Genomic DNA, 27,383 nt, shown 5'->3' with positions numbered 1-27,383 from the left:
ATTTGCACCACTTTGTCTTCCTAAACATTTTCTACTAAGTCATCAGAATGTTACATCTGCGGTCACTGATAATCATTATCACAGAAAAAAGCAACATACTCATAATCCAGCATTTTATATGCCAAAAAAACCAAAAAGTCATAGTCCAATTGCTTTTCTTTTGATTGCGCCAAAACACCTTCAGACCTAAACTTTAGCAGTAGCTGTCAAACCACTTCTGTGCACAGGACAGGACTACATCAGTTTTGCAAAATATAAATGTCTCACAAAGAAATTAATGTCCTCTGTATTCTCTCTTTACAGGCAGACATACCAGGGTTTTGAACAGTATAGATATTTCCATAATTTTATTCATCATTTTATGCTTTGCAAAACAAAACTTTGCAACTTATGTCACTTCAAATGGACTTATTTTTAGAATTAATGTGTCTGACACCAAACACCTTAAAGTGCCCTTTTACTTTTTCCAATATTTGCATAAAGCAGATTTCAGAATGTCGCTATTTTCCTTTTAGGACAAAAAAATCCAAAACAAACTGCATTCTACTGTTACAATACAATATAACAGTATTTGTCTCCTGGGCACCTTTAAGAAAAAAAAAAAAAAAGGGCAGAATTTTCAGTATTTCTGTAAAATCCCACAGGCCATTTACACACTTTTGGTACAACAGTACAATGGTACTGTTTTGGTACAATGGTACAATGTACTGGTTACAGTACAATGAAATTTGCCGTAAGTTTCTCATACCTATTAAAAAATTAACAAAATAAGCCATAGCTACCACTTTGTAAGCAAGGAGAATTTAAACTAATAACATTTTTGTAGTTTTTCCACAGACCTCCCATTTCACAAAACCTCAGTACTCCGTGAAGTGCACTGAGAAATGTCCATTCACAGGCCACGGCCTCTCTAACCAAAATGCCCCTTTTCTTTTTAGCTGGAACTCACCTGATGTTGTCACTATTTAATAAATACTTCTTAATACGTGGTAGTTTGCGTAGTATTGGTTTAATATCGGACATTTCTGCTATTCTCTTCATCAACTTCACCTGTGTGGGAAGGCAAGGCAGAAAGACGACAGATTAAGCCAACAGAAAGAATTAGCAAAAATGAGCACCGTAATAAAAGTTGAGGATTTGGGCCTTGCTGAAGGATGCCATTAACTTTTTACCTGATCCATCCCACTGAACATTTCTTGCAGTTCTCCAGAAGGCGTAAGGTTTTTGCTGGCTCTAATAGAGGCATATAAATGCCCACAATCTGGAATTCCATTTGACAGCTCCTGGGCAGTCTTCTTAACCAGCACTCTGAAATGTTCTTCCTCCTCAAACCGGGGGCTGAAAAAGGGTAGAAGCAGGTCTCTAGGTCTCATGCAAAAGCACACCAATGGAATTTATAATACTGAATCACTCATCATCCCAAGTTCAACAAAGAGCTCTTAGACTGTTGGCTCCTCATTAATCCACTATATAGTCATGCAAATGATGGAATACTTAGGTTTAGAAACTCGGAGCCATTCAAAGATACAGTTACAAAAAGAAGTCCTGAAGTAGGATCTCTAAGAAGAAGAGAATGGTTGGAGGAAGAGGGAAAAAGAGAACCCCAAAACACATGCAAAAAATACAAACGAACAAAGCAAACCCAGTGTACTGTACTTGTTAAATATTTCACTCCATAAATGCATCATGTCTGGCAGATTTCTATCCAAGCATAGAGATGAAAAGAGCACACCCTGAAGGAAAAAAGAAAAACAAAACACAAAAAAACCCTTCACACAAGACAACAAAGGAATGGCCTGAGAAATGCACAATAACTTTTTATGAAAGTGATGCAATGATGCCAACCTAATGCTACACATCACTTTCATGAAGGCTGTGCTACTAAAATCAGAGCAGACATGAAATGTGATTGTTCTTCACACAAAGCAAGCCTGTCAATTCCTCCTTCTCAACAGTGTTTAGCAATTCAGAAACAGGATTTCTTATTTTTCACATAAAGTACAAATAAAACTATTCTGGCAATGGACTTTTCTGCAAAGGAGTCTCCCTAATTCAACTCCAGGATCCATAGGGAGCAAACCACAGCAGTAGACTCCAGCAAGTCTGAAAAAAATCTTAAGAGGATATTGCTAGGACTGTTATGCCCAATACTAAGATCTAATGATCTTGCAAACATTCCGTGTTTATGAACCACATTAACAGTGACACACGCATGTTAACAGCAATCTCTATGCACAACGTTACACCATTCTGTCCTCTATCCTCTGCTTCCAAAATTGATTGCAGCACTCAAAAATACAGTGATAGATGCTAGTGAAGCACTGCCTTAAAATGGAAAGCCACATCAAGCACTCCCCTTAAAACAAAATACTAAGTTACTGTAATTGTCAAATTTATATCTTACACGAAAAGGCACGAGTCCTTTTATACACTAAGTTTTCAATCCACATTAGCTGACCCTCTACCTGGAAGCCCTGACTGACCCTTAACTACAGAGCTGTTATTGCAAGTGTAACATCTTGAAGTTTATGATTAATTTACCTGTTCATACACATCCAGGTGTGAATCATCTGGGATGATATGTGGGCTGACAGACATCCCACCTGTTTTTAACTCTATTTTCTGGGCTTGTTCCCTGTAATCAAGGGCTCCACATCCCATCCTGCGAAAAACAAGAGAGATTTATTTCCATTTTCAGTGTACGCCAAAACCAGGATCCATATGCCATTTGCAAAGGAGACTGTTTAGGCCAATACTAATTTAGCAACTAAACAGTTTGGGGAGTTATCAAGCAAACATAATACTTCACACCTTACTAAAGAAAAAAATAATACACCAAGCTTTTCAATTAAAGCATCCTTTTAATACACCGTTTTGAATTAACAAGTGTGCTTTATGTACAGGCTTGCTACCAACATCCATATGGCACTACAGTAGTAACACCACATAAGCTGTTATCACCAATAAAAAGAATAGATTCCTCCCAGCCCAAGTAACTTGCTCTGCCCTGTGCCACTTTTTCCCCTATGACGGGGTCAGAGTTCCTGTGACCACATGGTGAAATTAGACCAAAAATCTATCCAAGTGAAAACTTTGATTTCTGCTAGGCTATTTTTCATTTATATCAGTTTTCCAGTCTGTTCAGGGAATGCTTGTGTTGATGCTGGGGAACAAGGCAATGCAGAGACTGCACGGAGAAATGGAGAAAGGGAAAGGAGTTGGCAACTCCGTGGGGAAGAGGGAAGACCACTGTTTCTGCAGGGCACCAACTTATCAGCATTTCCCTTCTGTAATAGGAACAGTTGCTGAAGTTATTAAAAGCAATATTATTTGAGTAAGCTGTATTACATCTTATTGCTTTAGCTTCTAAGAAAGTAAACCTCTCACTTTGTAATGACATTGCAGAAGAGCGGCACATATGGTTTGAGCTCCTCGGGAAGAGTGTTCAAGCTGGAAACAGCTCTGAAATAAACCACCCCATTGGTTGGCTGAGCACAGTACTGGACAGGAATTTCATCAGCTAGGGATAGAAAAAAACAAAAGCAAAGAACAACCAACAGCTTCCTACTATAAACACATAAAAGCAGAACAATTTCTTACAAGAACTTCATATTAAGAGTTATCTTCTGTTGGCACTTCAGAGCCACTTCTTGTTTAAAGTTTAAAAAAGTTTGCACATTGCACTGAATGCTGGACTGAAGGGGTTTTATTGTTTCTGTCTCTGGTAAGGTAATGGATACCTCGACAATTTGATGAGAGAATTCTGTTGACAGAGGCCACATTTTAGAGGTAACATTCAAATAAAGGGATTGTAATTTGTTTCTGAACAACTTAAGAAGTTTTTCTCCCTTATTTTTTGCCTTCATCACCCCAAAAGCTGAGGAAAGTAGGTTCCCACACTGTACATTCTCTTCTAAGCTAGGGCATTAGAATTTTCATAAAACCAGGTCATTTTATTATCAAAATTATACAGTACTTGACACTTGCTGGCAATTTTTGCAGGAAAGCGTCTGTTAGAAATATACTACAGAGCAGTATTACCTGCAAGATTTTGACAGAACTGTAACAAAATTCAAAACTGAGATCTACAACTTCTTGTTTCCTATCAATCCATGGGGTAGCCACTGGCAAAGCAGGGAGAAACTTGCACTGAAGTTATGAAGGATGACAAGTTGTTTTTTTTCTCCTATGGCTCCTGTATATCATATTCTGTAAAAACTAGGTGGGAAGGGAAAGCAGTAAGGAAGGCTCTCTGCACAAGCTGCTGGGATAAGCCTTTGGACTGCAACCTGGCTGAGTTTTTGGAAAATGGGGAGATTGCTCAAGAGCCGTGGAGCATGCCACCTAGAGATTCCTCTGACTGCAGGGCAGGGCAGGCAGTGAGTAAGCAGACAGTGGGGAGCTCGCATCAGGAGCGCTACTGCCAGACCCCTGGGAAGGGCGGGTGGCTGGTTCCACCTGAGAACAGCCCTACATTGCCCCTCAGAGGCGATGGCAAGAAGTGTCTGCAGATCCACTGCAAACTGTCTACCACAGAGATGGTAGATGGTGGACTAGAGGAAAAGGACTGTAACTATGGACAACAAACAGAGAGTACACATGCTTTGTAAAGAGCAAAAAAGAGCAACAGCTGGGCAAGCAGCTAGATAACAATCCAATAGCGTCGCTCTTTTGAGGATGAAATAGTGGTTACGCCAACCTGCAAATGTTGTCTCCAGCACGGTGAATGGGATTTTGGGCTCAATGTCGGACACTTTTAGAGCTGGAAGACAAGAGGTATCCTGAGGTTTGCTCTGAAGAGCAATTAATTCCAAACCTAGTAAGGAGAGCAGAATACAAGTTTGTCATTTTCAGCTTTTAGTGAAAGTGCTGTTAAAGCCTACTGAGGTGACGCAGATCAGAAAAACAAGAGTTTGAACTTTAGCATTTTCTACCAATAGTTCTTTCAAATATTTTATTGAAATTCTGCAGATTATCATGTCGCAACAGCAAACAGAACACTGTATCTCTGTAAATTCTCTTTCCAATCCCCCCTTCACATCTTGTTTACAGTAACATGCAACGTAAACCCTGACGAAGTGACATCTGCCAGTCTGTCCTGTCTGTTCCCAGCTCTGCGAACACCAACCCAGGCGACCCACACCTTGCAGGTAAGAAGCTTCTTTCTAACCCACTCCCTCCAGTTCTTACTCAAGTGCTCTGTCAGTACACTGATGCAGCTAAACTGTTGTGTTTAATTTTACATTTCAGCCTCTTTCATATTCTAGCTGGTCACCTCTAAGTACTCTCCAATTTATCTTCGTAAGTAGGAAGCCTCATCTGATCTTCTGCTCCCTTATCCCCTGCCTAGTACCAAAGCTTCAGAAGATTAACACCATTGTTTTGGAGGGTTTCTGTGATTAGATCACTGTTTTTACAAATTTAGATGGCTGCCCAGGGTTTCCAAGTTTAAGTTATTGCCCAGAATAAGTTAAACACAACATTACTTTTATAGTTGGCTTTTTAAGTAGAAAAGATAAGAAAATTACAAAATATAAGTTTTATAGGAGCATGGAGCAGACCTCATATGCTCAAAAATAAACAACTTCAAGGTAAATGGTGGAATTAATCTTGTCCTTAGTGCAAGTTAACATGGGAAAGAATAAGCAGATCAGTATTTTAAAACAATTTCCTTTCTTCTGCCCTACTGGAGACATTGATCATTCTATTTTTGAGGGTTAAAACTAATGGAATATACCAATCATACCTCGTAGTGCAAACACTACACCGCATAGCCCCATAACACATATACGCGAACTTCCAACAAAAAAAAATCATCCCTTTCAGAGCAAATGCTGGAGAGTGCCTGAGACTTTAAGATACTCTACAGAACACCAGCTAAAAAACTGGCTGTGTTTTTAAGCAGTTACCAAAATAAAAATATGAAAAAAGCATGTTAACCTTTTTCAAAGATTTGGGTTTTTTCTTCTTCAGAAAGAGCATTGACCTTTTTTTCCAGCTTTTCTGCTTCCATTTTTGCTTGGTTTTCATGGTAATGTTTCTCTGGACTCATTGACAGAGTCAGTCTATGTGGATTATCCTGCAGAAATATATCCCAAAACAAAGCGTTATTAACTTTGAGGGCAACTTCCTCCTGTTTTGGCTCAGATTATTGCTTCATCAGCAGTAGATAAAAACAGCCTGTGAAACATTTGGCTTGCATATTATCAAAGGTATCACAAACAGGCAATTTAAACTCTTCATTTCATACAAAACAGTCTGCTACAAGGATGGGGAAGAGAGGCAGCTTACCACAAGAACAAGCATGAACAACCTTCTGTGAAATTTTAGTAGAGAGAGTCACAATGCCTTAACAGCACACAGTACTCATTAGTTTAATTAAATCAAGGTTAAACAACTGTACATAACGCTATAGAACAGCGTGCCACAAGTTTTATCTGGAGAATGTTCTAAGATGGGGAATCTGGTTAAATGCAGGAGGGTTTCATTACACACCTCTTTCAACCTGTCCAAGCTTGAGCGCACAGAGATCCCATATGATGCAAAATGTGCATGCCTTATCCTGCTCAGAAATGCTTTACATCAGTCTTGCTGCCAGAGAACTCCATGCATTATGCAAGTGTCACAACTGCTGTTGAATTTCTCTTTCTTTATACTGGACTGTGGAATTTTAATAACAAAATTACTCAAGCAGCTTCCATTTTATACAATACTGGGAGGCTATTCAAAAGATAATGACCTCAAAAATTGAGCATTTCAAAGTAGGAGTCAAACAGCAACATCTGTCACTAAGACACTGCCAATAATTTGGGACAATGTAATCGGATTCTGGTTTATGAATTTATTCCCCCGTGCTTTTGTGGGAAAACTACAGAAACCTAATTAACTACAGAGTTGAAGAGGGAAATACAAAATTATCCAGGCATAGTAAAATGGACAGGATGAACAGCATTCTATTCGTTGCTCCTAGCCTTCCCTGCTTTATTAATCTCCAGGCATGATGTACAACAATGCGTATAATTTTCTGATATAAAAACATCCAACTATCCTCATTGCTTCCTACTGAGTCATATTTTTGCCTTAGCCCCCTCAGCAGAACTGCATAGTAAAGGACATTCTCAAAAACACTGCATCTGTATTTCTTCCCTACAAAAGCCAAAACCTTCACAGCTCCCTACTACTTCCAGACACTAATAATGCCTTTAGAAAAACAGATTTCAACTGATGCCACTGTCTCTGGTTGCCTTCAAGTATATGAGAACCAGCATTTACTCACTATTAAGTCAGGTTGGCAGTTACCTATAATAGATCTGCCCTTCAAAACAACTTGAACAATTTGACAGAGAAAAAAAAACCCAAACAAAACCAAAAACCTGCCAACAAAACAAACACCAAAAAACACTTTTGCACTGCTATCACTGGATTTTTTTCTTTCTGGCATTAGCTAATTCAGGGCTTCAGAACTATTCAATGTTATAATGCCTTTACTGTTTTTAATTCTTCAGGAACTCCAGTAGAACGTATGGAGAGGAAAACAAGAAAAACAACAGAAAGCAATTAGCACTGACAGCAAAATTCAGACAGCAGTTCACTGAACTTGAGGAGCACCAGAACAATCTTCCTTATAACCAAAGTCTTTTCAAGGAAGAAGAGAGTATTGGCATAGAAAGATGTATAAGGAACACATAACTAAGTCTATAATTCTCTGTTCACATCTGAGCTTCTCATTAGGAAACACGCATGTACCCTTCTAAAGCATCAGGCATCACAGTTCAGTAAAACATTAGCATTTTATCAATGTTCTAAGTATGTGTGTTTCCACATGTCCAACCAATTTTTCCCATTTTGAAAAGTTTTCACTTCAACCTTTTAAAATTAACATGCTTTATTCAAAAGTGCTGCTGCTCATCTAAAATCTGCATCACCTAAAAATAGGCAGTATGGTTGTAAAAAATTAGCCTTCAGTTTAATTTCAAATACAAAATTGTGATTTAAAAATTAATACTGCAGATATTTTTCCGTAAGTTTTCCTACCTTCAAATATGTTTTAACTTTTTCCTGAAGAAACGTGGGATTTTCTTTAAGGCACTGCCTGAACCGAGAGACTTTATCTGCAATCTTCAGAAGCTCTACTGGATCCCCATCTTGATTCCAGCAGGAGGCTATATACTGAATGGAAAAGAATAACTAGGTAAGTAGGACAATCCATCTGCATTTCTATAACTGACAGTATCTGTGTTCCATAACCACCTTATCATTTATATTTGAATAGCAGACATATAATGAGTAGTTCTAATATATTTGGAGCAGAAAAAAAAAAAGCTGAAGTCTTTGTTCAGATTAAAGGACTATTCCATCATCATCTGTCCCCTGTTCTCTCCATTCTCTCCTCTAATTTTATCATACCAAACCACCTTTTTTTTTTTTTCTTCTTTTTTTTTGCATAGGTGTGTATATCTGTATTCTGGAAATCTATTGTAATATTCTTTCCTCCCTCCCATTTAAAATAAATTCATTTTTCAGCCCAAGAAAGAAGGAAAAAAGGAACAAGCGGTAGAGACAAAGTAGTACATAAATATTGCAGTCTACCCATTTATTGTATCAGTCAGATTAAATTATTTATAATAAGGTAACTCAAACATGTAACGTAGATGGGACTTTGGAGAAAGAAAATACTAAATAACCAGAAATATTCCCAGGATATTCCTTTTGGAAGGATTTTTATTCTAGTTTTATTGTCTGGTTTGGGACTATCAAGTTTGCTTGAGTTGCTATTGAAAGTTCTTCAAATACACCACAGGGCAAGATATCAAAACCTTCTCCATTTCTACTCTGTGTGAGTGGGGAAAAAACAAAACAAAGCAAAATAAAAAAACCCCAAAACATTTGAAAAAAAAAGCCCTTAAAAGCATGTAGAAAACAAATGCATTGGAACTGTCAAAACCACCTTCTCTTTTCTTACCTCTTTAATTACAAGCAGGTATCACAAGCCTTCAGACTTTTTCAGTAATATCTCTTGTTATCTATTCTGTGGAAATTCCCTAATGTGTTTTAAAGAATAGTATTCTTTTAGAATATGCTCGAGTTAATTCGCTTGAAATAAAAGTAGTCCCTCCTTATTTGAGGCTTCCATTAGGTCATTATAACAACGCAGTGCTGGTTTTCAGTAAGCAATCTAAAAGTTTAACCATACATCTAAGAGCGTTGTTCAAATGCTTCTTGAACACTGACAGGCTTGGGGCCACGACCACTTCCTTGGTGTTATGGTTTGCCCCCAGCTGGCAGCTCAGCCCCACACAGCTGCTCGCTCACTCCCCTCACAGCATGGTGTGGGTGGCAGAATGGGAAGGGTAAAAGTGAGAAAACTCATGGGTTGAGATAAAGACAGTTTAATAGGTAAAGCAAAAGCTGCGCACAAGCAGAGCAAAACAAGGAATTCATTCACGACTTCCCATCAGCAGGTGGGTGTTCAGCCATCTCCAGGAAAGCAGGGCTCCATCACATGTAACGGTGACTTGGGAAGACAAAACACCATAACTCCAAATGTTCCCCCCTTCCTCCTTCTTCCCACAGCTGTATATGCTGAGCATGATGTCATATGGTATGGAATAGCCCTTTGGTCAGTTGGGGTCAGCTGTCCCAGCCGTGCCCCCTCCCAGCTTCTTGTGCAGCCCCAGCCTCCTCGCTGGTGGGGTGGGGTGAGAAGCAGAAAAGGCCTTGACTCTGTGTAAGCACTGCTCAGCAACAGCTAAAACACCCCTGTGTTATCAACACTGTTTTGGTCACAAATCCAAAACATAGAGCCATACAAACTACTATGAAGAGATTTAACTCTATGCCAGCCAAAACCAGTATACTTGGGGAGCTTGTTCCAGTCTTTGACCACCCTCTCTATGAAGAACTTTTTCCTAATATCCATTCTGTACTTCCTTGATGCAGCTTGAAGCCATTGCCTTGTGCCCTATTACTGGACACCAGAGAGAAGAGATCAGCACGTACTGCTCTGGTCCCCATCATGAGGGAGTTGTAGACAGCAATGAAGTCATCCCTCAGTCTCCTCTAAGCTGAACAAACCTAGTATCCTCAGCAGCTCCTCATAAGTCATGCCCTCTAGTCCTTTCAGCATCTTTGCTGCCATCCTTTGGACATATTCTAATATTTTTACATCCTTCTTATATTGTGGAGCCCAAAACTGCACACAGTACTTGAGGAGAGGCCACACCAATGCTGAGTGTAGTGGGACAATCACTTCTTTTGACCAGTTAGCTATACTGCCCTTAATGCACCCCAGGACATGGTTGGCCCTTTTTGGCTTTATGTGACTCATATTGAGTTTACCATCAATGAAAACCCCCAGATCCCTTTCTGCAGGGCTGCACTCCAGCCTCGTCCCCCAATCTATGTGTGCATCCAGAATTATACGGTCCAGGCACAGAATCCACATTTGCCCTTGTTAAATTTCATACAGTTTGTGATTGCCCAGTGCTCTAATCTATCAAGATCTCTCCGTAAGGCCTCTCTACTCTCAAGGGAATCAATGGCTCCTCCTAATTTAGTATCATTGGCAAATTCACTTAGTATGCACTCAAATCCTGTGTCCAGGTCATTGATAAAAACATTGAAGAGAACTGTCCCTAAAATTGAGCCCTGGAGAACACCACTAGTGACTGGCCACTAGCCAGATGTTACCCCATTTACTAAAACTCTTTGAGCTGCACCCTTCAGCCAAAGGTTCACCTATTGTACTGTGTTTTAAAGAAATACATCACACAGAGGAAAGTCCTTCTAATTGTAGAAGGACTACACAGGAATGGAACACAGCAGGGAAGTTAGAGAATCCTTATCACACGACATTTACAATTACACAGGCTGGCATCTGTAATAGCCAACACGGCTTCACAAAAGGCAAACAGTGCCTGACTAATCTGGTGTCCTACAATGGAGTGGCTGCATTGGTGGATAAGGGAAGAGAAACTGATGTCATCTATCTTGACTTCTGTAAGACCTTTGGCTAAATTGGAAAGATATGGGTTTGATGGATGGACTATTCGATGCATAATGAATTGGCTGGATGGCTGCATCCAAAGAGTTGGAGTCAGCGGCTCAATGTCCAAATGGATATCAGTAACAAGTGGTGTCTGTTCCTCAGGGGTCCGTATTGGGACCAATACTGCCCAGTATCTTTATTAATGACATAGACAGTGGGATTGAGTGCACCCTCAGCAAGTTTGCAGATGACACCAAGCTGAGTGGTGCAGTTGATACACTAGAGGGAAGGGATGCCTTCCACAGGAACCATGACAGGCTTGAGGAGTGGCCCCATGCAAACCTTATGAAGTTTAACAAGACCAAGTGCAAGGTCCTGCACCTGGGCTGGGACAATGACCAGTAATCAGTACAAGCTGGGTGATGAATGGTTTGAAAGCAGCCCTGCAGAGAAGGGCTTGGGGATATTAGTAGATGAAAAATTGGATATGAGGCCACAATGTGCACTTGCAGCTCAGAAAGCCAGTCATATCCTGGGCTGCATAAAAAAAAAAGTGTGGCCGGCATGTTGAGGGAGGCAATCCTCCCCCTCTACTCTGCTGTGCTGAGACCCCACCTGGAGTACTGCATCCAGCTCTGGGGCCCCCAGTAAAAGACAGACATGGACCTGTTAGAGCGGGTCCAGAGGAGGGCCACGAAAATGATCAGAGGGATGGAACACCTCTCCTACGAAGAAAGACTGAGTGAGTTGGGGTTGTTCAGCCTGGAGAAGAGAAGGCTCCAAGGAGACCTTATTGTGGCCTTTCGATATATGAAGCGGGCTTATAAGAAAGACAGAGAGACACTTTTCACTTTTTACGAGGGCCTGTAGTGACAGGACAAGGGGCAACGGTTTTAAACAGAAAGAGGGTAGATTTAGATTGGACATAAGGAAGAAATTCTTTACAATGAGGGTGGTGAGACACTGGAACAGGTTGCCCAGAGAAGTTGTGGATGCCCCATCATTGGAAGTGTTCAAGGTCAGGTTGGATGGGGCTTTGAGCAACCTGATCTAGTGAAAGACGTGCCTGCCCACAGCAGGGGGTTGGAACTAGATGATCTTTAAAAGGTCCCTTCCAACCTAAACCATTCTATGATTACTTTAGTTATAACTAGGTCCCTTTTAGGCCCTTTTCAAGGTCAACTTCTAAAACATGATCTCAGGGAAACAAACTGAAATATAACCCTCTTCTATGGGAGTATTAACACCAAATGCTGCATGACTGTTTGGTCTTTAAAAATCAAGAATTGTTTAAGAGCTTTCTGTTCTAGAATTAAGTCCTAACAGTTGAATCAACTTCAGGACTTAAAGATGTTGAGAGATAAAGTATATGCATCAATATTTCATCACACAGAATTACTCACACAATCTTAAGACATACTAGAAAGTATTGGCTATCAAAACCAGGCATATTTTGCCAGATCCTACTATGACACATGACAGGCAATTAAATATCCACAATTTGTCTGTTTCACTGTATGGCAATTTGATTTAAAACAGCTCTTGGTTGTGCTCTCTAATTTACAAGTCTCATGTTAATTCAGGACTCTGCTTCTTTACCTAACTTTGTATGCCGAAGGAATGAACACCTGTTCTTGCTGAAGATGATAAACACTTGAGAGAGACAAAGCAAAAGAGCTGGTAAGCAACTGAAGTTGCTGCAGAGCAGAAAAAAAACAGAGGACACTGGAGAACAGGTGGCAGCAGGAGGCCCTGATTTCCAAACCAACTGCAAATACTGCAGCTAACTCTCTCCTAAATTTACAATTACTTGCAGACTTCTCAAAGACATCACATTTTGCTATGGAACATGTTTTCCCCTAACAGCTTTGCTATCAAAATTTTAAGCCAAGAATTAAATGAGTGTACATTTTCACTTGTGAATCTTGAAATTAAATTACAGCAGTACAACCCTAAATTCCATAGAAAAATATAGTTCTTCTGTTTGATTTTTAAAAATACATAGGCATCTGGCCAAAACATACAGTTAGAAGAGCCAGTATGGCATGCCTCTCTTACAGAAGTAATCAGTGCTACTGCAATCAAAGCTACTATTCAGGCAAAGACAACAGGCTCACTGCCCGAGTAAGTCATACAGTGTGGACTCTAGCGATAGTTTGAAGGCTACTGAAAAGGAAGAAAGATGTACATGAGATGACAAAGGAAAAGCCCTTAAGTGAAAAGTTTTACATATCAAGAGCCTACAAAATGACCCGATATTTCATATGTAAACAGTAGATTTCTTATCCATTCCTAAAAAACCACCACACATGGGCACACATACAGACTTACAGATGTCAGGGCAAGTCCAAAACTCGTAGATTGATGCTTCAGCTGGATTTCAATTTTGTGAAGTAGAGCTTCAATCCTATCTTCCTCAAATCCTTTCCTTTGGGAAGGGGTGATGAGAGAAGGAAATCATATCCGTTAACACTAACCACTTTAAGTGAAGTTATGAAAATGAATTATAACATCGATAGAGGAAGCATTACAACATAATGTCTTCCACACTGAATTAAAATTGATATGAAATAATCTTACCATGCTGTGTCATTTAATGAAACTGCACTAATATCATTAAACTCCTGAAGGTTATGCTGATGAATATGCTACAATAGAGGAAGTTAGCGGATGCAAGTTTTAAGAGTATTGAACAATATTACTGCTTCTTTGGTGCATTTACTTTAATATAACTAAATTTTTAAGGCATGTTATTATATATATGCCTGTACTATTACATGCCTATTATATTATTAATATCTAATTGTAAAAGACTGTATAAAAGAACAGTATTCTCAAATATTTAGCATTACTCACGCAATAACTTCATCAACTGTTCTAGCAATTATCTGTTTCACAGTATCAATGTCTTTTTCAGCAATACCCTGTAGACCCACACTGAAATAAGCTTCTCTTGTTGAGCCATTAAACCTAGAATAAAACATATCCAACTCAGTGACAACTACTAGAATGTAAGCATTAAACCTGCCAGCAAAGGCAGAAGAAAGGGAAAAACACAAGTAATTTCCACATACATAGAGGATTTTAAAAGCTAGATAGAAAGAAGAGGCAAGAAATGGAACTTAAAAGCATTTTTTTGTTCAATTTCAGTAGCAGTAGCGCACTGTTAAGAAAACACACGACATATGATATTAGAGAAAGAAAAACAGTTACAGACGAAAAGCTGGTCTTTTCTTTTCATCTTACCATTCATTTGTAAGTACGTTCAGGCAAAGTAGTATCTTTTTTTAAGGTGAAAATTTTAGCTGCCTGTAACGCCAAACGCATATGTGCTACTTAAGCAGGTGAGTGGAATGGTATTTTTAAATTTGTACTTTTAAAGCAGTATTTGTAAAGTAAGTGCTAAAGGTGAAGTGTTCCACATTTGTTGCAATTATTTTTAGTAGTCCTTAAAAACAAAAAAGTAAAGATAATTTTGTTCAAGCTGTCAGGCAGGGTTAACCATAAGGAGTCATCTTTAGAGAGACAAATTGACACTTGCAGAAATATGGAACACCTAGCAGCTTGAACCAAAGCCAGCAAACAAAACGCAATAGGTGTTCATCAACTCTAGACATCCACTATTTCATGTCTAAAAAACATAGAAGGGATTCAGTGACAGATGCAGATGTTGAATTCAGGAATACTGATCTCTGGACTCAAACTTATTCTTGTCTAGTCACTAAGGAAAATTAAAGCCAACTCACTGTATGGTTCAACACGATATTAACATAGTCAACCTGGAAAAGGCTCAGTGGATAAAACATACAACAACTGAAATCACTACTTCAGTGTCTAAAGATGGATTTCTACTGCCATGCCCTGTGATATTAAGATGTCTGCATAGCACTGGCATGCATGACACAGGACTCGCAGGAAACCCATGACTTCACATAGTGACAGTTCAAGCCAGGCAGAGTACCCTAAGGCATTACAATCATAGATGAGTATATTAAGGTTTCCCACTCAAACATCTGAGGCAGCCAGTGGAAACAAACACATTATTTTTGTCATCCTCAAGTCTAAAAATCAGTCAGACGAATCATGTCCTGAAAGTGCTTCTTTCTTTCTGCTGACAATAAAGGCAAACTATGATAAGCAGCTGAGCCTGTAGTTAGGTGAAGACAATCCACCCACCCTTAGTCTGCAGCACAGAGCGAGCTCAGAAGAATGGCTGCAAGAGCTACAGTTTGAATAAGTAAGTGTTGGCAGAAATACCCTTTTGTACTGAGGCAATGGCAAGTTAATGGCAGCTAACTGCACAAAAGCATATTTGTGCCAAACCTACCTACTACTAAATCACAGAATTAAAGCAAAAAAGCAAAGGTAACACAGTACAGAGAAGAGCTAGCAAACTCTTCTGAGTAATACTAAATGGCCAAGATGAAAACCCCAAGTAAATTATGGCACTGAAGGTATACCATGTTTTTATCTACCCATTGTTCCTGTTCAGGAGCTTTAAACAGTACAACTTTGTTTAAATTAACATAGCTTCTATCAAATTATTTTGACGAGCCAAAACATTATGCTTGAGAATGCTTTATAGTTCATCAGTAGAAAAATCTTAAGATGTTTTAATATTAAAATAAGATTATTCTGGTGTAAATTGCCTGTATGAGAGATGAATTATCCCAACTTAACAGTGGTTTGCAACTTTTCTAATACTGCTTATAGTGATGAAATGTAAATTGCAACACTTACCCAACATCAGGAGAAAAATCTGTACCAACACCAGACTCAATTAAGGCTTTGTAAAAAGGAGAATTTGGCCCATCAACCAACAGTGAAGACAACAGGCTTAGTGTGAACGTTTCAGAAGTGTCTGTAATACTGAAGAAAAAATCATAGTTCTTAAAAAACATCAAGCTACGAATATGAGGCACTTAGCATCACTGAGTTCATTTCAAAAGAATTACTTCTATAAAACAATGTAGAGGGAGCAAGGGAGAAATAATTGTCAGTTATGAACACTGCACCAAACCTTAGGGAACTAAGAGAGTTCTGCATCTTTCACTTATTATAACTAGCAGTAAAGCAAGTTAAATTAGGCTGCAAGGGTAGATAAAGTTAGTAGTAGGGTCATACAGAAAAAGTTGCACATGGCAGGAAATTGAAAGACAGGAAGCCAGCCTTCCCTGAAGTCTAATCCACTGAACAGTTCTGTAAGATAATGGCTGATTTTCCTTATGTCTATCCGCTAAAGAAAAAGACAGAAAAAATTCTGCTTAGTAATTAAACTTTCATTTACTAAAGGAGGATTTGTCTAGCTTTCCCATGGCATTATTTAACTTAAAGATGACATTTATGAAGAAGGATTGGGGAACCTGAAATATGGCTGCATCTTGCTTAAAGTTCTAAAATGAGCCTTTGATTCAGAATTTCATTTTGATACACTTACTCTGTCAACAAGTAGCTGACGCTGACAGTTGTCTGCTTGGAAGGATCGGCAGCAAATGAGTCTAAGCCGCATGTTACACTGTGTTCTCTCTGTAAAGTATAATAAATACGTTTGATGCAGACTAAACTTAGAGCAGAAGTTACAAATAAAAAAATTACTGCTTGCAGCTTCATAGCATCTTCCTTCCAAAGATTTCAAATAATTTTATAGAGACTCATGAGTAAATTAAATATTCGTAAGTAAATACACAAACACAGGATATTGTGAAAAATATGAGTCATATCTAAATTTTTACAAGTGGAGAAACAGAGGAGCTGATCAAGAAAATCTGGCCATAATTAACTCTCTGAGCTGGGTTTCAAAGAAATGCTTAAGCTTCTGGACAAGCCAGGGCAGGAAGGGGGGGGAGAATGGAGAAAATTATTTTTGACACCAATGTTTGGAAGTTTAGGTACCATTAGAGGGCATACTTCCTGACACTTAAGTATCAGTATTTGTGTAAGTAGCTCTAAATGCTTTCCATTAAATGCTTCAATGCTCCAAATGCTGAAGGACTTGAAAACTGGAAATAAAAATAAACAACTGCACGCAATCATTACATTACTGAAACTCAAAAGTAAATGTAGTTTTTCCTTTGCTTTAACCAAAACCAAAAATACTTCAGCTCATTTACACACAAACACACTTCTAAACAAAGTAACTCCAGCAGGCTGGGCTAAAATGTTAACCTGTTATATTAAGTTTCTGCAATTCCAAGATTGGATGTGCACTGTTTCTCTTTCTTTGTTTCAATTTATTTTTTTATACTTACAGGTTTTTCCCAGAGTTTCTGTTTTGGGATGTCAGTATTTGATTCAATCCTTTCAAATTTTATCAATGCTTCCTCATGTATTTGTTTCAAATGTTGCTCCAGTGGAAAATTACCATAAGTGAAAAATCTGAATTTCAAATGAAAGATTGAGATTAAGCATCAGATTTTACATTATATTTACAGTAACAGCTTTTATTATATTCTGAATTTCATGTAATTTCCAGTGATTCAGTTACATCTAGAAGGGAACATGCTTTGTAAGGCCCCTAGGTTAAAGGCCCACCAGTTTGCTATATACATAAAATCCCTGGATCTGCTGGTAAAATTCCATGTTTTTCAGCTTCTGTCTTATGCTCTGGAGCCCACAAAGAAACAGAATTTCTATAGTTGCAGCAATATACAATGTTCCAAGAAAAAATATTAGTAAGTGAAGCCAGAATCCCAGTGCTCTAAAGTTTCAGAAGACAAAATTCTTATGGTACTCACACATAATATATAAAATACGATGATCTCAACTGATCTATAAAACATGGCTGGGTTCTGTGGGTCACTCTACCAAAGCACACTCTCACACCTACAAGAAACATTGCTGACTTCCACTGGATTAAATATGAGGATGAGGTACGTCTCAGGTAAATGTTAGTCCCTGATTAAAATCTAAACACAGGTACAACAGAATACTCGGGGTGATGAAAAAAAACAAAGGATGGTGAATTCACTATTATGACACAAGTTGATGTTCCGTAAGTGAATTAATCAGACTAACAGATTGACCGCAACATTGGTTTAGAAGAAACAATGATACTATAGATTTCCCTCCATATCACCTTCAAATTTTCAGGCAAAATGACTTTTAGCAGTACCAACAGAATTAGTATCTGACTCAAATGGGTATCGATTATTTAGAACCTGATACAGTAATGTGTGATTCAGGAGCAAATAAACAGCCGTTGATGTGTAACTTCTTTTTATAACTTTTAATCTCTGTTGACTTCAAGGAGGATAGGAACCCCTAGACTCATGGGCATTACTTGTATCATAACTCCCTAACGTTACCGCCAAATACTTCTTCGTATGTTCCATTTCCCCCCAACCCATATGAGTTCAAGGTGAATAATCTGTAAACAAAAATCCCCAAAATAAATCCTCATAATCAAGCAGGCAGATGTACTCTAGAAAATCAGCCATCTCTCCTTCAGTAGCCTCTGCTTCCAATTCACCCTTCGCTTCTCTCCATAGAGCAAATTCCTTGCTTCAATGCTGTCCTAGCTGCTGGTGGGCATAGGTTATCTAAGTTGCTGGCCATATGTATGGAAACACTGTATTGGTGGTTTTCCCTCACGAAAATATGAACAGAGTGCTAACTCACTATATAACCTAGTAAGTTAGTCACAAATTTCAGATACCTGGAATTGCTTGGATGATAATGTGTGGCATGGAACTGTTTAAGCTGCTCCCATGTAAGATCAGGAATACATAATGGATCTCCACCAGATACTACACCATAAGTGTGATCAGGAAGGATTTTATTCTGCAGGTGCTGTGCAAATATCCTCTCATTATCTGTCTTAAGAGGAAAATGCCACATTTCAGTAAAAGTCATCAAAACATATTTTAAAAATAAAAGGTGTTCAATAATAAGACCTCAGAGCTCTAACTTACACAAGAGCTCCTCCTCACATAAGCATTTTGTTCTGTAGTCCCAGGTACTTGGATAAAACTAGCTACATTATCATGTCAATTTAAAAGAAAATTCTACAATAAAATCCATTAGCAAGGTGTTCTTTTACATATAAACAAACTTTCAACAGGCTAACTTTAAGAATAACCATGTAACAGATTGTTGACTTTACCAAAGACTCAAATTTCACAAAGGAGGAATGGAAATCTCTGGTGCAATAATGCCATTGATAGCCTGCAGCTTAAGCCACTTTACCACGTATAAGATCTTAAAACAAAAATTCACAAAACTTACAAATGCCCCTTTCATTTCATTAAAAACAACTCCTTTGAAGACTAGAGGTGTCTGAGGATCAGTTGGATTCTCATGTTCTAACCTCCAACCTTCTTGCCTGAAAAAGTTAGTAACAGGAAGTGTTGGGAGTTTGAAGGTTTTGGGGTTTGGTTGGTTTTTGGGTTGTTTTTTTTTTTAATTTAAGGTTTGCATATATCTCAAGCTGTACACATCTTACCAGAAATCTAGTTGCCGCAAACATGGAAAGAAAGCTGCATCCAAGTACACTGACAGGAGATTCTGAAAATCCTTGGGGTTTTGTGTTGAAAATGGATAGAGTGTGTAATCACTAGCTGCGTATAAATAAATGTAAAGAGATCAGAATTTTAGAAAGTCTGAGATGCATTTTGCCCTCATTTATTTTTAACCTCTCCTCTATATAAATAACTGGAAGAGGAGAAACTTACTAAATGATGCATGTTTTTCCTGAGGAATACACAAAAGTTTAATGCTGCAATATTTTTACTATGAAAACTTTGCTTTTGCCATATATATAAATAATTAAATGCATTGTTGTATACTATAAAGATCCAGTTCTACTGAGGCTTTGTAACTGCCAAATGAACAAGATCTATTTTGTTGCCCTGCCTTGTTAGTTTTTAAATCTCTCACTCACAACGTTCACACTTAATAATAATGGCTCTCCAAAGGGAAATTAAGGAAACATGACAGACAGCTCTACTGCAATAAAACCTCATGCATTTTAAGTGGCATTATTTACTTTGGGCTCACCTGTGAATGCATTCATGAAAGTGGACAGCGACCTGTTTAACATTTTAAAGAATGGATCTCTGCAAGGATACTTTTGAGAACCACATAACACAGTGTGCTCGAGGATATGTGGGACCCCAGTGCTGTCCATTGGAGTGGTTCGGAATTGTATACTGCAAGACAGAGAGCACAGAGAGGAATATTTGTGATGAGAAGTCCATCCACCTCCTATCTGCAGCTGAGATTTATGGGAACATTATCACTGTCTAGTAACTAACACGGCATACAGCAGGATGCAGAGTTACTGAGTTCTTAAGACTCCTGAGTGCTCAGCCACTTCTTCTAGAGGGTATATAACCTCTGCACTTCTATTGCAGGAGGTGGTACAGAAGTTTTCAGCACATAACTAAACACATTTCTTTTTTAGCCAAAAGGCTCAGAAAAAAACTTCATGGAAGGTTATAGTAAAAAGAACTGTTTTACATCTTGCAACTATAAGGCAATTTATCGGAAAGTCCAGTTTTCGGCTCACCAATAGAGAAGAGATTATAATAAATTTGGAGTAGTTTAGTGGAGAGCCACAAAGATGGTCAGGGGCTGCAGCACATGCCTGTGAAAAGAGGCTGAGGAAATTGGGCTCATTTAGCCTGGAGAAGGAAAGGCATCAAGGGGACTCAATAGCTGTCTTCCAATACCTACAAGGAGGTTATGATGAAGACAGGTTCTTTGCATAGATATGTATGATGGAAAGACATGAGACATTATTCATAAATTGGAGCAAGGGAGGTTCCAACTTGATATTTTTAAAAAAACAAACTAAAAATCCCCATACAGACAGTCAAACATTGGGAACAGGCTGCCCAGAGAGGTTGTAGAATCTGTCTTTGGAAATTTTCACAAATGTCTGAGGAACCTCATCTGAATTAAGTCCTGACCCTGTTTTGAGCAGCAAGCCTCATGACATCTGTTCCAACCTGAAAAACTCTAAGGAAGTCCCACAAAGGAAATACTATTGTCTTTGTTATCACAGAAAAACCCAGTTATGAAGCTGGATTACAATTTATAAACCACAAGTTGGTGCTCAGATGGAACATGCTATACATATATTAATGTTTTACCTGAAAAGATTATTGGAGTCCTCTCGAGCCACATGTAAATATCTGGCTCCTGTACTGTCATGACTAAGCTTCACTGCAGTCAGGAACAGCTCAGGAACAGCTGTCACCTGCATTGGAATAAAACATCTGTATTACAATGTGACTGCAACTAGGTCAAATAAATCACGGATGATTCAGCAATGATCAGTCTGTTGACCCTGTATATAATACTGGCATATACAGTAGTAATAAATTCTTTGTTCCTATGGTTTATGGGGGGGAAAAAAAGTAGTATGCAAATGGAAAATAAAGTTTAAAAAAAACCCAAAACAATTAAAATACGCTACAACCAAAGAATTATACTATTCTGGTATAGATACTAAGACCAGAACAATTTGATCAGAAATACAAAGAAAAGGCATATACTCAAATGCCAGTGGTTAGGGCAGGAAAAAAAAAAATAAATCAAGGAACCCAGTTCTACCACTAGCTCAGTCACCGGCAATCACTTTTTGCAAATTACCTTTACCTCTGCTTCTGCTTTTTTCTTTAAAAAAGTAAAAAGAAATTCCACATATTATTTCCATTACAGATTCTCAACAAAGGTATTAAAAGCAGCTTAGGAGATAAAATAATGCTTGAATGTCTTCCGTAAAACAGCACACAGGGAAGTTCAGTTATCCGTCTGGACTTTTAGGAGACCACACTGAAGGCTCAACATCTGTAGCAGACACACAAACTCCTGGGTACGTCATTTACTCTTGAAGAGTTAGCTCCCTATAGGAACATGTGTTAATGTTACCTAAAGAATCTGGTTGCAGAGGGATAATTACAAGTAACTCCTGTATAATTTTTTAACTGACCGCCCAAAGCACCTATGCAAATATTCAGTGTGTAGACTCCTGGCCTCACTTATGCACTTTCCAACCAAGGGAAAATTTAGCTACACAAGCACAGAGGAAACATAAGCCAAGGGCGATGCTTACCTGCTCTACAGAGAACCCATGGATTTGCTCGCCTATCCTGTACTGCAGCGCTCTTTCATTAGCGGAAACGCTCTTCCACCTCCACGACTTCTGATTCAAAGACCTGAAATAACACTCCCCTTTAACGCAAACACGCTCGCACCAGCGGGGCTACAACAGCGAACGAGACATCGTCCCTCACCCCGCGCTGAGGGACGGCGGCGGGGGGGCAGACGAGGAGCGCGCAACCGCCCAGCCGCGGGTCCCGCCGGCCTCCAGCGAGGAGCTGCCCCTCGGGAGCGGGGACTCCCAGCCCGCCCGCTCGGGGCCTGCCGCCAGGCACACGGCACGTCGCGCCCCGTCCTTCGGCTGAACACGAAGGAGCCGGCTGCAGCGCGGAGCCCGCCCAAGCCCGCGGCGGGGCCCGGGGCAGCGGAGGGCGGGCCGCCAGCCCCGGCGGAGTGCCGGCAGAGGGGCCGCGGCCGGGCAAGGCGGGGAAAGGACTGGCGGGCTTTCCCTCCCCGCCCCCCGCCCGCTCCCCCCAGCTCCCTCCCGGTCCTCACCGGCCGCGGCCCAGCAGGCCCCCGGCCGCCCGGTAACGGCTCCACATGGCTCGGCGCCTCGGCGGCTGGACGGGCCGCACTGCCGGGCCGGCGCAGGCGCCGCGGCCCCCGCCCGCATTGGCGGCGGCGGGAAGCTCCGCCCGCCCGTGCCCGCGGCCCGCCCCGCGGTGCGGCGGAGACCGGGGAGCGGGGCCGCGGCGGCGTCGTCCTCGGCTGGCCCGGCCGGGGGGGGCCGGCCTGCGGAGCTGCGGGGGGCGGTTGGCGGCGGCGGGTGCGCGGCCCTCGGCAGGGAGAGGCTCTGGCGGCGGCGGCGGCGGGCCCCTCAGCGGGACGGCGGGGCTTGGGGGGTGGGGGGGAACACAACCCCAAAACATTCGACTGTTTGGGGAGGATTGACCTTGGGGGCGGGGGAGGAATATCTTGGGATTGTCTTTGCTTGTTCAGGAAGTTCCCAGGAAAATCAAAAGCTGTGTGGGTTGTAAAGAGAGTGACACCTTCTAGCAGAGCCTGTTGTTTGCTTTTTCAAATTAAAAAAAACCCACAACACCCGAGATAAATTGTGTTTCAAGGACTCCATCTCTCCTTGCCCGTGTCTTGCCAATACATCTTGATATTTTTATGCAAAGATTTTGTGAGGAAAATGAGCAAAGTAAACGGGAGTAAGTGGGAAACTAAACCAGGCTTTAATCCTGCAATTGTGTCTGTGTGTGCAGAGCCTTTATCTGCTGCGCAAGGCCTTTCACACAGGGACGGCACGGGTTAGATAAGCTGGCAGAGACATAGATGGAATTCTCCCAGTCAGTGTCGCAACAGGGACCTTGGTGAAGATTCGCAGGACGTTGTACCCACCAGGAAAGTACTGGTACATGCCTAGGCTTTTATTCCTTCCATTTTGTAAACTAATATGAATTTTAGATAGTAACTTGATAACTGATTTCACATCACACGTTCACGAGGTTTCCCAGAAGGCCAGCATCTGTGAAGTAAGTATGGCCACCAAATTACCAGTCCCTCGTTCCTGAACGTAAGAGCTTGATTATCTAGACATAAGAGGCCTGATGCCAAAAGTGGAGACTATGTGGGATTTTAAACAAAACCAGAATGAGCAACAGGTGCTCAGCACATCCCACACCGCTTGTCTTCAGTTCTTTGGCTATGATGTTGACTGAAAAAAATTGCATTTAAAGTATCCTGGGAATTTTTGTGTCTACCATCTCTGACCTCTCGCTCCTCTTCGCTGTTTGGCCCGCAGCTGTCTGCCTCCCGCTGCTGCCTGTGGTCGGTCACGTTAGGGGTTTTGTCATCCTTGCATGACTCTGCACTTCTGCCCTCCCTGCCCCTGCGGCCGGGCGCGCTGCCCTAAAGCACACCATCCATCTCCCTGCTGGCTGCGTGGCTCCTGATCGCTCCAGCACCTTTCATTTCCTCTGTTTTTCTCATTTGTGTTTTCCATGTAATTTTCCCATTTCATTAATTTTTAAATTAAATAAAAAAGCCGATAACTTGCCGTAGTTAAAGCCGGGATGTTGTGCATTAACCTACATAACCTGTCATCTATCTTAATTACATATCTTTCTCATTCTTTTTTAAGGCTAGTGAAAAGATCCAGTAACTTTCATGTAAGGCTTAGATGCTGCTGCTAGCGAATGCAATTTGTTTGCTCTCTATTTTCATTATACCTGATTTCCTCCCTGCCTTCTACCATTTCACCTCCTGTGGTTTTTGTCCTTTTTTTCTGTGTTTGTTTCAGATTAGATTCAAGTCACACCACTTTAATAGGAGCTGCTTCTAGTGTATGTTTCTTTTCAGTATATGTTTCCAGAAGCTATATGTTTCTAACACCATGAATAACCAGTCCTGATGGGAACGTCTCCATTTTTTCAAGCTAAAAACAAACAATGACATAAACATATAATGAACAATGTTCTCAAAAGAATAAACATATGAAAAGAAGTACCTCTGAGACTCACATAAAACCATGAGTTTATACTGCATGGTTCTATTTTCAAATGTTTCTAAATATTTTCATATACTTATGGTTTATTATTAGTCACAACAAGGTTAACTTGCAGCAATTTTTATTTTAAAAGACTGCTGGATTTTCTGTTGACTATTCAGTTCCTTAGTTTTACTAACAGTTTCCTAATTTGACCATAAGCTACTGTCTCTGTTTACAGATTTCTTGTCATCAATATTTAGTTTGCTTCATGGTTTATAACATTCATCTTAATGGAACATCAGGCTGGCATTCTGCTGCAGACATTTATTTATTTTTAGTTGATGTTTATATTGGAAGGATGATTTACTGGCTGACTGTTTTCATATCACTGACATAGCGTTTGACAGGCAACCTTTCACAAACTTAACCAATCTGAGTGGGCAGAGTTTCAAAATACATCAAACATCATTCCTAAACTTAAACTTAATCACAAAATTGAAGTCTTTTATACTACCCCTTAGACAACTTTAAAATATTTTTTCTTTCTCCTGCTATTGTCTTTGATGTATTTTGTACCTCAGAGCTTTTTTTATGGGAAAAGAAACAGAAACTGATCTGTTATACTATTGTTTCTTCATTTTCTTGCTGTGTAACATTACTGCTGCACTGGTAATGTAAGAGTAGTACATTATATTCTTTGCGAATGTACAGGCACGCACGTGTGTATATATGTATATATCATTTCGTAAACATGACTTTTGCATCTTAAGGATAATTCAGGAAAACCTCACTGCCATGTAAAAGCATAACAGGTATAACATGATCTTGCTTAACTTGTCTTGATAAATCACAGAAAACCATTTGGATTACCTTTACCAGATTTTGCTTTCAGTTATGTAGCGACAAATGCTATGTAACTGCAGTTACTTCAAAGAGCTTTTCCGCTGGTAAAAATGAGATGACAATTTAATCCTCAGTGTTTGACTAGAGAGATACCTTTACTTAGTGTTATTTTCCTTCAAAAAATTTTGTTTTCAATCACTTACAAGTTTGTCTAAATTAAATATTTGGGCTAAAGAGTCCCATGCCTGCACAAGCTGTTTCTTTCAAAAAATTCAACTAAAAATGTTCAGGAATGAAAATGCTATGTTGTGTTTAACTAAGAAGTTTCATTCTTTATCCTCTGCAGCAGAGGTTGGTCCCTCCCGCTTCTCAAGGGTGTCTTTTCTTGTCTTCATGGATGGTAAGGCCCAAATTTTGCCAAGTTAAAATCTCTGAAAAATACTTAGTAGATGCTTGTTACAGCTGGAAAACTATATTTTCTATGGTGTCCCCTACCAGGCATGCTTGTATCTCAACATTTCTCCCTGCACAGAGCATAGACTGTACCTGCACCTTTCTTCTAGGGTTTTCTCAGGGCTAAAGATAATAAAAATTATTTCCTCTGTGACTGCTTCACCCTCCCAGGGGAGAGACCAGTGATTTTCTGCACAGCCCTGTACTACATGTTGTCAGAAGCAACATAAAACTCCTTATGAAAGTCATCAAAAGGTAAAGGAAAAAAGGCTACGCTCAAGGTCTACTGAAAGATAGAAATTTAAAGGAGATACAGTTGGTATGTCAGAAATTGTGCTTTGTCAGTGGACAAAATAATGAGGAGACAATCTGCCTGTCAACCCTTTTCTGAAGGCCATGAATAAAGCCTCTGTGAAGGGAGTTCATGACAACTGTGTGGCAGCCAGTGAGTTGAGAAGGATCAACTTTCGCATCCCAGATGCCAGCCCTCCTCTTCCCCGGTTCCCTGCGTGCACCACCCATCAGCTTCCTGGGAGAGGGTCTGGTGAGAACAGGTCTTTGAGAGGATGTGAGCATGACCCCAGCTGCAGCTGTATCTTGAACCCTCCTAGTACCCTTCTCTCGTGTATCAATTTTGTTTCCAAAATTATTCCGAAACTATTTTTAAGTGTATTCTCTTCAATAACAAAACATTAGCAAGCCAAGGTTTTTGCACCATGGGTGTCAGCCAGCATTCAGCGGGGCACTGAAATCAGTATGGTACTAAGCCACGTGGAGAGAAAAGTTTGCTAGGCCTCAGCACACCTCCTAATTTACTCTGTCTGTGTTTTCTTCCGGAGAAGATTGCAAGTAAGAGGCAGAGACAGAAGCTGATGGTTGTGCTGCTGCTGTTTTTCTGCTTCCTTTCTGCCTTCACAAACACCTGTTTAGCCTGAAACTAAGACTTGGGGGTATCCCAGAGATCGTCTGCCCATTAGCAGGACTCCTCTCAGTGGCAGGTGGAAGATTATTAAATGCATACATGGTAGCGTGAAAGAGAGAGAAATGTTCCCCACAAAGATTTAACACTAGAAAATGGAATGAAAACCAAGCACAATGTTCAGTGTGGTGGTTTCTGGACAAAATCACCTACTATCATGAAGCCTACTTCCACCATCTCTCAAAGAGTTCCCACAAGGTGGAAGTAGGCTCTCCACCGGGCTATGTGACCCCGTGCAAAACTGAGGCTGGCATGTGCAGACCCTGCTTTGTATTGTACTGCCAGAGAACAGGAGAGCTCCATCGCTACAGTGCTAGGAGCAGGTTTGTTCCCAACCAATGATTTGAGAGGAGGAAAAAAGGAAAATCGTGTGTCTTGCTAAAAGCCTGGGGTGATGTAGTATATCAGAAGTGCTTCCGTGTCTTAGGATTATCTTAAGCAGACCAGAATACCTGATGAAAGTCAAGATGAAAACCTTGCTTAATAGTTTACATTTCAAATAATTTTACTACCCTCCTTCACGTCTTTTCCTGCATCTTTATTAAAAGATTTAAATATTTTAATTGCTTCCTCTGCTAACAAAT

General features: G+C 40.1%; 1 protein-coding gene across 1 annotated transcript in view; it reads right to left on the bottom strand.

The window, feature by feature from the left end:
- The window catches only part of PITRM1 (pitrilysin metallopeptidase 1), a 30,222-nt gene extending 7,484 nt beyond the window's left edge, over window positions 1–22,738 (bottom strand). Inside the window, exons 1-20 of the mRNA XM_072854659.1 lie at window positions 22,586–22,738; window positions 22,044–22,146; window positions 21,079–21,185; window positions 19,982–20,133; window positions 19,428–19,542; window positions 19,211–19,307; window positions 18,642–18,802; window positions 17,236–17,362; window positions 16,425–16,513; window positions 15,728–15,856; window positions 13,844–13,957; window positions 13,319–13,415; window positions 8,035–8,169; window positions 5,941–6,079; window positions 4,700–4,816; window positions 3,388–3,520; window positions 2,542–2,662; window positions 1,657–1,733; window positions 1,173–1,338; window positions 950–1,050 (exon numbers count right to left, since the gene is read on the bottom strand). Coding sequence (XP_072710760.1) covers window positions 950–1,050; window positions 1,173–1,338; window positions 1,657–1,733; window positions 2,542–2,662; window positions 3,388–3,520; window positions 4,700–4,816; window positions 5,941–6,079; window positions 8,035–8,169; window positions 13,319–13,415; window positions 13,844–13,957; window positions 15,728–15,856; window positions 16,425–16,513; window positions 17,236–17,362; window positions 18,642–18,802; window positions 19,211–19,307; window positions 19,428–19,542; window positions 19,982–20,133; window positions 21,079–21,185; window positions 22,044–22,146; window positions 22,586–22,632 — 2,327 coding nt within the window. The 5' untranslated portion in view covers window positions 22,633–22,738. The remainder of the gene's footprint in view (window positions 1–949; window positions 1,051–1,172; window positions 1,339–1,656; window positions 1,734–2,541; window positions 2,663–3,387; window positions 3,521–4,699; window positions 4,817–5,940; window positions 6,080–8,034; window positions 8,170–13,318; window positions 13,416–13,843; window positions 13,958–15,727; window positions 15,857–16,424; window positions 16,514–17,235; window positions 17,363–18,641; window positions 18,803–19,210; window positions 19,308–19,427; window positions 19,543–19,981; window positions 20,134–21,078; window positions 21,186–22,043; window positions 22,147–22,585) is intronic.
- Window positions 22,739–27,383: the final 4,645 nt, after the last annotated feature.

Source organism: Ciconia boyciana, chromosome 2 (assembly GCF_034638445.1).
Source record: "Ciconia boyciana chromosome 2, ASM3463844v1, whole genome shotgun sequence".
Classification (NCBI taxonomy): domain Eukaryota; kingdom Metazoa; phylum Chordata; class Aves; order Ciconiiformes; family Ciconiidae; genus Ciconia; species Ciconia boyciana.
Note: the sequence above shows the minus strand (reverse complement) of the source record. Positions and strands in the feature narration are given on the sequence as shown.